The sequence below is a fragment of the Pteropus medius genome, unplaced genomic scaffold (assembly GCF_902729225.1).
Source record: "Pteropus medius unplaced genomic scaffold, Ma_sr-lr_union100, whole genome shotgun sequence".
NCBI classification, from domain to species: Eukaryota; Metazoa; Chordata; class Mammalia; order Chiroptera; family Pteropodidae; genus Pteropus; species Pteropus medius.
This window is the reverse complement of record NW_024356333.1, coordinates 1,892,710-1,904,822: the sequence shown is the minus strand read 5'-3', so window position 1 is coordinate 1,904,822 and position 12,113 is coordinate 1,892,710. Positions and strand designations below refer to the sequence as shown.

General features: G+C 49.7%; 1 protein-coding gene across 3 annotated transcripts in view; it reads left to right on the top strand.

Moving 5' to 3' along the window:
• ZNF862 (zinc finger protein 862) overlaps positions 1-12,113 on the top strand; it is a 28,602-nt gene that overhangs the window by 13,232 nt on the left and 3,257 nt on the right. For all 3 annotated transcript variants that reach the window (XM_039861155.1, XM_039861153.1, XM_039861156.1), the window contains 2 exons: positions 7,843-7,935; positions 8,686-10,797. In XM_039861155.1, coding sequence (XP_039717089.1) covers positions 7,843-7,935; positions 8,686-10,797 — 2,205 coding nt within the window. The remainder of the gene's footprint in view (positions 1-7,842; positions 7,936-8,685; positions 10,798-12,113) is intronic.

The following is a 12,113-nucleotide window of genomic DNA, read 5'->3' as shown; positions in this document are numbered from 1 at the left end:
AAATGAAAAAAAAAAAAAAAAAAAGAAACAAATAAACTGCTCAGGAACAGGGAGACTTCAAAGCCCAAGTAGGTAAAGGCTTGGCTCTCAGCTCACTTTGTAAAGCATGACTGAGGAAGTACATACTTTATTTTAAAAAATGCGATTGGTTACTAGAAATTTACATTCTTTTTAGGATAGTGGCACTGTGTAAGTTTCGTCGCGTGTAGTTGATTGGCTAGGAAGCTGTAAGGTCACGATGACATGAAGAAAACTTGCATTTTAAGGGCAGAGCCAGCATTTCAGAGAAGTCCGTTTGGATTTGGTTCTGTGGTTACGAGTGTTCGGTGCAGGGACGTCGCAAACCATCGCTTCTGTTTTGCTTTCTATGTAACGGTGAAATCTAGGGTAGGGCCCATGACTTTCTTCCCACACTCAAGTAGCAGAAAACCCTCTTTTCAGTCACGTTATTGATCGAGTTTCAATTAATGAAATGTCCAGTTTAGTACTCTTAAAAAATGTCCTGATCGGAAGGAGGAGTCGGGGAAGATGGTGGAGTAGGAAGCTCCAGGAATCTGCCTCCCACCTCGACAGCAATTGCGCTGGCAGAATCTGTCTGGTGTAACTGTTTTGGACTCTGGAGTCCCTTGAAGGCTTGCGACTTCCAGGGGAAGTCTCGAGTGCTGAATTTTGGTGGGTTTCAGCCCTTAGCACAGTCGCAGCTACATGGCAGGCTGCTGTGGGTTCCTGGAGCAGCTTGCACACAGCGTGTGGGAGCCAGAGTGGGCAAAGGACCCTGTCCTCCAAATAAGGTTGCAAGAGACAAAGAAGAACATTATATGTTAATAAAAGGTTCCCACAGCAAGAAGATACAACAATTATAAACAATAACGTACCTAGTGACAGATTATCAAAATATATGAGCAAAACGCACAGGGCTGAAGGGAGAAATAGACAGTTCTGCAATAATTGTTGGAGACTTCAATGCCCCACTACAATAATGGATAGAAGATAAATTAGGAATTGAGGACTCGAGTAACCCAATAAACCCACTAGGTCTAACAGATACATATAGAACATTCCACCCAGCAACAGCAAACCAGTTCTTCTCAAGTGCACATAGGACATTTTCCAGGATGGACCATCTGTTAGGCTAAAACAGTCTTAGAAAAGAACAAAGTTGGGGGACTTGTACTTCTCGATTTCAAAACTTACTACAAAGTAATCAAAACAGTGTGGTACAGCATAAAGACAGACATGTAGACAAATGGAATAGAATAGAGAGCCCAGAGATGTACCCTCAAGTATGTGGTCAAATGATTTTTGACAGGGTGCCAAAACCATTTGATGGGGAAAAGGTCATCTTTTCAACAAATGGTACTGGAGAAAATGGATGTCTACATGCAAAGGAATAAAGTTCAACCTTTATCTAACACTATATAAAAGTTAAGTCAAAATGTATGAAAACCTAAATTTAAGATAAATACTCTGAGAAGAAAAGACAGGACAAAAACCTTCATGACATTGGATTTGGCAGTGGGTTCTGGGATATGATGCCAAAGCATAAGTAACAAAAGAAAAAAACAGACAAATTGAATTTTATGAAATTTAAAAATTTTTGTACATTGAAAGACACTATCAACAGAGTAAAAAGGCAGCTCACAGAGTGGGAGGAAATATTTGCAAATCATGTATCTGATAAGGGATTAATATCCAGAATATATAGAGAACTCCTAAAACTCAGCAACAATAAAACCAAATAACCTGATTTTAAAAACGGACAAAGGACTTGAATAGACATTTCTCCAAAGATATACAAATGGCCAATAAGCATATGATAAATGCCCAACTTCACTTACATTAGGAAAATGCAAATCAAAAGTACCCTGAGATACCGCCTCACACCCATTAGGATGGCTACTAGCCAAAAAATAGAAAATGACGTGTGTCGGTGATGTGGAGAAGTCAGAATCCTCAAGCACTGTTGAGGACAATGTAAAGTGATGTAGCCACTGTGGACACAGGATGGCAGTTCCTCAAAAAATTAAAAATAGAATTACCGGATGATACAACAATTCCACATCTTGATTTATGCCCCAAATAATTGAAATCAGGTTGTTGAAGAGACATTTAAACACCAACGTTCATAACAGCATTATTCACAATAGCTAAAACATGGGAGTAACCAAAACGTCCATCTGCAGGTGAGCAGGTAAACATAACGGGGTCTGACCATCCCAGAGGATGTTATTTTAGCCTTAAAAAGGAAGGGAGTTCTGTAGGACGCTACAACCTGGATGGACCTTGAGGACATTCTGCTAAGTGAAATAAGCCAGTCACAAAAAGACAGTTTCTGTACGACTCCACTTACACGAGGTACTTAGCTGTCGGATCCATAGAGACGGAGAGTAGGATGGTGGTTGCCAGGTTCTTGGCTGGGAGGAGCGGGGAGGTTATTTTTTAATGGTGTAGAGTTTCATTTTTACAAGATGAAAAGCGTTCTGGAGACGGATGGTGGTGGTTGTACAGCATGATGAATGTATTTCATATCTCTGTGCCGTACACTTAAAAATGGTTAAAATGGTAAAGTTTGTGTTACATGTTTTTACCACAGTAAAAACAAAACAAAACAAAACAAAACAAAACAAAAAACCTGAAAAAAATGTCCTGATAAATAAAGACAAAGAAGAGCTGACAAACTGTTCCAGATTAAAGGGGACGAAAGGCAAGCCAGCCAGGCACAGCGCAGTGCAGGGCATGCTCCTGGATGAGGTGGTGGCCTGGGAAAGATACATAGATGGCTGTACAGGACATTTCGGGACAGTTGAAGAAACTTAGTTGTAGACTGTGGATTAGATAACAGTATATCAATGTTAAGTTTTCTGACTTCGATCATTATGCTTTGGTTATATAAGACGTGCTAGTTTTCATTGGCCACACAATCGATCACAAACTTAGTGCTGTAAAACACCCTTTATTGTCTCACATTTGTAGGTCAGAAGTCCACACGGGCTCCCCTGGGTTCTCTGCTTAGGGTCTCACATGGCTGGCAGAATCCAGTTCTTTGCGGTTGTAGGACTGAGGTTCCTGTTTTCTCATTGGCTGTGGACCATGGATTATTCTCAGCTCCTGGAGGCCGCCTCGGGTCCGTTCCACGTGGCCTTCTCCATCCTCAGCCAGCAACAAGGTGAATCCTGCTGTTTTGAAGCTCTGGCTTCCTCTGCTTTTAAAGGGCTGATGTGATTAGGGTAGGTCCCTCAGGTGACCTATCTTTTGCCATGTAATGTAACATAAACATGAGTGTAATATGGTGTCCACAGATTTCACCCACACTCCAAGGGGCAGGGATCAGGCAAGGGTCAGGGGTCACTGGAGCTCCCGTTAGAATTCTGCCTACCCAGAAAGAGAATGTCCTTTTTCTTGAGTAATACATGGAAGTATTTAGGGATAAAGGGGGAATGAAAACAATTTACTCTCATTGGTTCAGAAAATTATATGTTATTTATATGTTATTATATATAGATGGTCCCCGACTTATGATGGCTTGACTTAGGATTTTCCGACTTTACGGTGGTGTAAAAGTGATATACATTTAGTAGAAACTATACTTCAAATTTTGAATTTTGATCTTTTCCTGGGCTAACAATGTGCAGTACAACAATCTCTCATGATGCTGGCGGCGAGCTGTACCTCCCAGTCAGCCACCGATCGTGAGGGTCAGCAAGTGACACGCGGCAGTGTACTGCATCACCAGTGTCTTCTGGACACTGTGTTCTGAGCTCAGCTGTCACTCATGAGCATGACAAAGTAAATGATCGGAGCTCCTTGCATTATCATCAAAACTTTGATACCAAAGTTGCACAAAAACAAAACGAGACCGAGTCCAGCCCTTGGGTAGAAGTTACAGCTCTGGGCTTCACTTAAAGCTGAAGCTGCTCGTCTCTCCCGCCTCAGCCTGCAGTCTCCCTACCCCCAGCTTGTCCAGGAGGTCTGCCACCTCCTGGGTGGGAGCGCTGGCAGGTGGGTGGGGAGGAGACGTACAAGAAAGGTTTTACCCGGCACCCACATAAGCTGAATCTGGTCACTTGTAGCTGGGGTAGTTGACGGCCGATTCTCCAGGTGTGTTTGTAGGTCTTGTGCCCCCCTGCCCCCAACACCGGAGACCTCTCACTGCTGTTCCCTTTCCGTGGGTAAATGTCTGCTCTGGCAGTCACCCTGTATGGGCTCTTTGGGGAGCATCACCCCTAGACAGTCATCTGAAGAGGCTCTTTCAGTGGCTCAGGTCTCTTTTCCGTCACTGTGGGGCCCACACCTTCAGGGACCACGGAAGACACACCCTTTGCTCCGCCAAACCCTGGGAATGTAGGCTCTTCCCAGCATGGTCACCTCGAAGGGGCCTGTTTGTCAGTTTCTGCCTTTAGGCTTTTTGGGGCCTCGGTTCATGGGCAACCCCACAGTACTGGGAGGTACAGGTCAGGTGTTCATTCCCAAGAGGCCGAAGGTCAGGGGAAAGTAGCCCCCCCACACCTTGGTAGTGTGTAGGAGGGGCTCACAATGCACTTGACAGCTCTTTCCGGAAGACTCACTAACACCATGGTCCTGACCTCTTCGCTCCCAGTGCTTCGACTCCCCCTTCGTGGCGTGCGCCCAGGGTCTTAGCCACCCTCTTTCCAAGTCAGGCCTCTGTGTCTAGCATTGGGTTAGGGGATAGTTGGCTCCTATTTGGGGAGCCCTTCAGCCAAAACAGGCAGACAGAATCCCACTTTAATATCCCATTACATATGTTTATTGCTCTTCCTGATTTATTGATTTTAGATATTATCTATTGATCCTACTGTGGAAGATGAAGACACAGCCCTCTTACGCCATCCCAGGCCCCCACTTCCCTCCACCCTCTCAGAACAGGTATATCACACTTTTCGGTTAGCTCAATGTAAACTGTTTGCCTGATGATGTGTATGTATGATTTACTTCTGATCGAAGTGGCATATTATGATGGTTTTGTCTTTGCTGTAGGATTTTCCCCACTGGAATAGAATTCGATCTTGTTTTCTATTTTGCTAGTTTTCTGTGCTCTCACAGCTCTTCTCAGACTCGCCGGTGGAATTTCACAGCTCCTCTGAAGAGTCTTCCACACGTTCAGACCCCTGCGACTTACCTGTTTCACTCTCTTTCTGGAGACTTCCGTCGCGGGTCTTCTGTTTGTCTGCTCTGAATGATTTAATCTCCAGGCTGCTGTACAGCGGTGGCTGCAGACTTTCATTTGTCTTTTTTCTACTTCCCGGACCTATCTCTTCTTTTGGGTTTATATCTTCACTTTGTTGGAGCGCAGCTTCTAGTAACCCCAAGGAAAGGTACATGGGGAGATTTTTTTTTAAGACTCTGCATATCCAAAAATACCCCCATTCTGCCCTCAGGATTGATAAGTTGGTTGGGTATAGAATTCCAGGTTGGAAATATTTTTCCTGAGCATTTTTAAAGCATCGCTTTTTGGTTTTCCAGGTGCTGTTGAGATGTCTGAATGCCGTTGTATTCCTAAATCTTTGAACACAACCTATTTTTCTACTCTGAAGGGTTTTAAGATCTGTTCCACTGTTCTGATGTGTTTAATGACACGGGTGTCTTTTGACCTTTTGTTCTGGGTATCTGGTGCTTCCTCTCCGTGTGGAAACTCATATTTTACAGTTTGGGGAACCATTCTTGTATTATTTCTTCCTATATATTTTCTCTCTTCTTCTAAAAAGTCCTGTTAGTTAGATATTAGGTCACCTAAGTCGAATATATATTTTTGTTTTCTTTCTTTTTTTTCCCCTATTTTCTGCTTCTGTCTTTTTCGTTCTACTTTCTTGGAGATTTCCTCAATTTTATTTTCTAACAATCCTATTTAATTTAAAAAAAAAATTTTCCTGTCGTGTTTTAAATCGAAGCACCTTTATTGCTGTTTCCATGGATGGCTGTCACAGTTTTTCTCTCTGGGAATATGAATTCTAGTCTGTTCTGCTCCTTGCATTATCTCTACTTTCCCCCATCCTTTCTCTTATTTGTTTTATGTTAGAGGCTTGTCTTAAATAAATATCGTTAGGTTCATTCATATTTAAGAGTTAAGCCTTAAAAAAGCTGGCCGGAAGCTCCGCGTGCATGGCTGGGACTCATTAAAGGGTGGGTAGGTTTCGCTGTAGGGTGACCAGCTATGAACCTGGATGTCTCATTGAAGAGCCTACAAAAGTCGGTCTCCATAGGTGTTTGGGGGGGAGGAGCCGGCGAGGTGGGACAATTCAGTGTCTCCAAAGAAAAGTCTCCCAGTGTACTGCTTGGAGAGCAGAAGCCGAGCCCGTGGTCTTGGACCGAGTGATGCGCCTTCCAGAGCATCGACTGTCTCCCTCTCTGTGTCTCGCAGTCTTTCTTCATCCTTCACTGTCACCACTACCCCGGGGGCTGGACCTTTCTGGTTAAGTTTTCTGTAGACTGAATCTCTTCTCCACCTCGAATGAGAGGACCCGGAGTGGAGTCGGTCTCTGCAGACTTTGAGCCCGTCCCATGTCCACCTGTCCCTTACCCACCACCTTCTACCCCACCTGGGGCCTCCGGGTCCTGCATCCTCTGGGGATTCTGTGGCCAAATTCACTTTCCCCCCTCCACCCCCTCTGCAGGCGTTTGGCGTTCAGCTCTGTTAGTTCCTTCGCTCTGATCTTCTTTACTTTTTCCAAAAATATATTAATATTTCTAGTCCAGTGTTTCTCTTGGGCTCATGCTTTGTTTTAAGAAGGATACGTGTTTAGTCTACCATGCTTTCATACTTTATTATTATATTTTTATTAGTAATAAGTATGTAGATATATACGCTCACATATAATAAATACATATATTCAAGTGATCCAAAAGATGAATAGTGAAAATAATCTCCCTTTTACCTTGTCCTTTGGTCCTCCCCAGAAGCAAAGCACTCACAGTTACCAGTTGCTCGTATGTCCTTCCAAAGGAAGCTTATACACACGTTCACACAGACACATACAAAAGCAGATGAGTGGATGCTACTGGATTTTATTTTAAATCAAGAAAGCGATTTCTTTGCATATCCCTGAGGAATATTTATATTTTATTTTATTTTTATTTATTTTTTTAGTATGTATGTATGTATGTATTTTTGACTTAAAACAACAGAAATGTGTTCTTTCGCGGTTCTGGGAGATGGAAGTCCAAAATCAAGGTGTCAGCAGGGCCATGTTCCCTCTGAGACCCTGCGTAGAGCCCTCCCTTGCCTTTTCCTAGCCTCTGGTGGTAGCCGTCCGTCCTTGGTATTCCTCGAACGCATCATTCTAACCTCTGCCTTATAGCCATGGTCTCCTTGTGTTTGTCTTTGTGGGAATATTCATATTTTAAATAAAGGGCAGTGCTTACCCCAAAGACGTAAATCTCTTCAGGTGCCCCTTAAAATAACCCGTGTAGTTAGCCACCTGCACCGAGGCCAGGCGCGGGTGTCCCCGAGGGGCGCGTGGATGGGAACGGTTGTTGGTGGCACTCTTCCCTGCTCATCGCGCTTTCTGCATCATCCCTACCTTCCGTCTTTCTATTTTATCTGTTTTTCCCCCTTTCTCCTCTAGAGGCTTGTGGCTGGCTCACGGCTCGCGTGGCTGGCCCGTGGGGCCGAGGGAGTTATTTATGCTGGGCCAAGGCGCGCACTCCAATGTGGCCGCCGCTTGGGTTTTAAGATTTAGTTGGCACCCTAGATGAGTACGCCTTCGTACCTGTGCCCTGGCTGAGGCCTCCCTGAGTATTTCGGGTACCACGAGTAGCTTCAGGCACGTCACTCGGCTTGATGGTCCACGGCCGTGACATCAGTACGACTCTTTGTCCCTGCAACAGGGCCTGCTGCTGCCAAACCCGACTTGATCTCAAAACTGGAGCGCAGAGCTGCGCCCTGGATCAAGGACGCACGTGGGCCGAAGTGGGGGAAAGGTGAGTCTCGACCTACTGGGTTCTGAAGGGCACGTCCGGGGGCCGTTGTGGCTGTGGCAAGTCACACGATGTTAGTTCAGCCACACTTAGCCTGATCTGTTCTGTCAGGCCCCAGGTAGACAGATGACCAAGTGACGAACCCTACCCTCGGAGCGCAGGACAGCGGGACAGCGTGGCGAAAACAAGGGGCTTTGGGGAGCAGAGGTGCTAAAGGGACCTGGGGTAGAGCCGGTGGGAGGAGTGTGCGGTGGACGCTGGTCGTGAGGGACCACGTGACCCACAGGCCCGTGAGTTTCCTCCCTCCGGTTTTCAGTGACAGCGTCGCTGGTCGGGTCTGTGAGAGTGAGTCACTTTGCGTAACTCATTGGCCAGGAGCTGCTGTGACTCCATCTGCCGCTCTCTTCTCTCGAAGGCTCCTGAGGACTAACGCGTGGGTAACCGCGTTTCTTTGTGGTGCCTCGCAAGAGGATTCGAGCCACTGTTTACCCAGCAGCATCTACTAAGCTTATCAGCTGAGATGGCCGTTGTGTGGCTGGAAAGGGGGAGGCTGGCTAAAGAGCCCACAGGGATTTGCAGACAACCCTGAGGGAGCCAGGTCGACTTCCACAGGTTAATAGTGTTTTCTAGAAGGGTGGGTTACATTCGTCTCCGCCCTGCATAAGGGACGCCCATTGAACTGGGTGTCTCAGCTGATAGGAGACGGCAGAGCTCCAGGCAGCAAAACCAAGCGCGGTTCGATTTGCTCCAAAGGGAAAAGGAAGACGGTGGCTGCCAGAGCAGCAGACGCACGGGCCTGGGCTGGAGAAGCTGCATCGCCTCCAGCTCCTACGGAGACGTGTTCCCCCTACTGCGGTCCCGGCCTTTGTGAAGTAGAAGCAGGTGGGCCCAGGAAAATCAAGAGGACGTACAGGCCCCGCTCGATTCAGAGGTCGTGGTTTGGGCAGTTCCCATGGCTGGTCATCGACCCAGAGGAGACCAAGCTCTTCTGCTCGGCTTGCAAAGAAAGACCGAGTCTCCATGACAAATCATCACGGTTGGTCCGAGGTTACACGGGGCCTTTTAAAGTGGAGACTTTGAAATACCACGAAGTCAGCAAAGCACACAAGCTCTGCGTCAACACTGTCGAAATCAAGGAAGACACCCCTCAGGCCGCCCTGCTCCCAGACATCTCCAGTGACCTGATGGCGAACATGGAGCACTTTTTCAACGCCGCCTACTCCATCGCCTACCACTCGAGGCCCCTGAACGACTTTGAGAAGATCCTGCAGCTCCTCCAAAGCACTGGGACCATGATTTTGGGCAAGTACCGAAATCGCACCGCGTGCACACAGTTCATCAAATACATCTCCGAGACCCTGAAGAAGGAGATCCTCGAGGACGTACGGGACTCCCCGTGCGTGAGCCTGTTGCTGGACAGCTCCACAGACACCTCCGACCAGGCCTGTGTGGGGATTTACATCCGCTACTTTAAGGGGCCAGAGGTGAAAGAGTCTTACATCACGCTGGCCCCGCTCTACAGTGAGACGGTGGACGGGTACTTCGAGACCATCATCTCTGCCCTGGATGAACTGGACATCCCTTTCCGGAAGCCCGGTTGGGTGGTGGGCCTGGGCACTGATGGCTCAACCATGCTGAGCCGCAGGGGAGGCCTCGTGGAAAAGCTCCGGGAGCTCGTCCCGCAGCTGCTGCCCGTGCACTGCGTGGCCCACCGGCTGCCCCTGGCCGTGGTGGACGCGTGTGGCGGCATCGACCTGGTGAAGAAGTGTGACCGGCACATGCGAACCGTCTTCAAGTTTTATCAGTCCTCGAACAAAAGGCTAAACGAGCTGCAGGAGCGGGCGGCTCCCCTGGAGCAGGAGATCACCCGCCTGAAGGACCTGAACACCGTCACGTGGGTGGCCAGCAAGAGACGCACGTTGAACGCGCTCGTCGTGAGCTGGCCCGCCCTGGCTCGGCACCTCCAGAGTGTGGCGGAAGCGGGGGGCCAGATCGGGCACAGGGCCAAGGGCATGCTGAAGCTGATGAAGAGCTTCCACTTCGTCAAGTTCTGCCACTTCCTCTTGGACTTCCTGAGCGTCTACAGGCCTTTGTCTGAGGTGTGCCAGAAAGAGATCGTGCTGATCACGGAAGTGAACTCCACGCTGGGGCGGGCCTATGTCGCCCTGGAGACCCTCCGTCACCAGGCAGGGCCCAAAGAGGAGGAGTTCAATGCCGCCTTCAAGGACGGGCAGCTCCACGGCATCTTCCTGGACAGAGTGGAGATGGCAGAACAGAGGTTCCAGGCAGACAGGGAGAGGACGATCCGGACGGGGATCGAGTACCTCCGGCAGAGGTTCGATGCGGACCGTCCCCCCCAGCTCAAGAACATGGAGGTGTTCGACACCATGGCCTGGCCAAGCGGGCTCGAACTGGCCAGTTTTGGGGATGATGATATTCTTGCCCTCGCCAGGTACTTTGAGCTCTCCCTCCCGCCAGGGTTCAGCGAGGAGGCACTGCTGGAGGAATGGCTGGGCCTCAAAGCCGTCACCAGGAACTTGCCGTTCTCCATGCTGTGTAAGACCGCCCTGGCCCAGCACCGCCGCTTCCCCGTGCTGAGCAGGCTGGTGGCAGTGGTGGCCTGCGTGCCCATCTCCACCTCCTGCTGTGAGCGGGGATTCAGTGCCATGAACCGGATCAGGACCGATGAGAGGACCAAGCTCTCTAACGAGGTGATCAACATGCTCATGATGACAGCAGTGAACGGCGTGGCGGTCACAGAGTACGACCCCCAACCCGCCATCCAGCACTGGTACCTGACCTCCTCGGGCCGGCGCTTCAGCCACGTCTGCACCTGCGCCCCAGGGCCTCCCCGCTCCCACGCAAGTAAGTACGCACGGCCGAGGGCCTGACACGGCGACAAGGAGGGACTCTCTCTTCCCAGTCCCACGTCGAGCTCGAAGGCTGGCGGTCTGGTAGAGGCAGCCAGCGAGGGGCTTGGGCGGAGGTATCCTTTGAGCTTCTGCAGTGTGCCCCACTGTCTGCCAGACCAGTGGCTGCTTGAGACGTGACACCTGCCCCCAAGGAGCTTAGGATGCAGCTGGAGAGGCCAGATGCACACGCTGCAGGCACAGGGCAGGCACAGGGCGCACACGCGGCAGGCACAGGGCACAGCACTAAGAGCGCGGATTCTGGAGCTGGGCGCTCGGTTCACATTCTAGCTCCACCACTAACTTGCGTTTGACCTTGTGCTTCAGTTTTCATTTGTAAAGTGAGTTAATGCGTGTAAAGGGCTTAGAATGATGCCTGATGAGTCATGTCAGCCGCACTCCTTAAATGCTAACACTACTGGAAATTCCTAGGGGACTGGAAAAGTTGGGGCCATGGCATCACATCCTAAGCGGGGCCGCGTAGACTGAGGTTTGGAGAGGAACGGGGTCAGTGCCAGTCAGAGGGCGGTGAGACTATGGGGGCGGTCCAGGCGGCAGCGTCGGTGAGGGTGCTGCCTCCCGGCCTGGCGGGCAGGGCCGGGGCTGGGGTGTGGGGGGAGTTACGTCATACGGAAGGCGACTTACCGAAAGTCTGAAGCATGAAATCATTATAAGTAGACACTGAAAACGAGGGAGAACACGGTGGTCTTCGAGGTTCTGCAGCCAGTCACGCTTCACTGCAGAGGCAGAGTGCTGATTTGGCCCTCGTGACATCTTCTAGCTGGTCTCCTTCCTGTCGCTCTGCTCACTTTTCCCTCCGAGTCTGTGGTCCTCAGCAGGGGACTGGGTCTCAGGGCTGACAGAAGCTGCGTAGGAGCAGGGTGGCCCTGGTCCTGCAGCTGGGAGTGGGGAGGGGGCGCAGAGAAGTAAAGAGAGGAAGCGCCAAGATGGGGAGCCGAGACAGGGAGCCCTTCACCCCAGCACTTGTTGAGTTGGTGTCCTCGTCCAGCCACCAGGGCGGGGGCGGAAGAGAAAGAGATGCTGTCAGCTGTGCCCTTTCCTAAGTTGTTCTTCGGGGGACGGTGGCACTGGTATGTCTCAGGCAAATAGCGAACACTGCCAGAGCTTACATGCCAAAGCCCTCCTCCCCAGGCGGGCCTTCTAGCCTCGCACTGTTGACATTTGGGGCCAGATAAATCTTTGTGAGGGCGCATCCTGTGCGTGGTGGGCCCTTTAGCAGCATCCCTGGCCTCCGCCCATTCCGTGCCCACT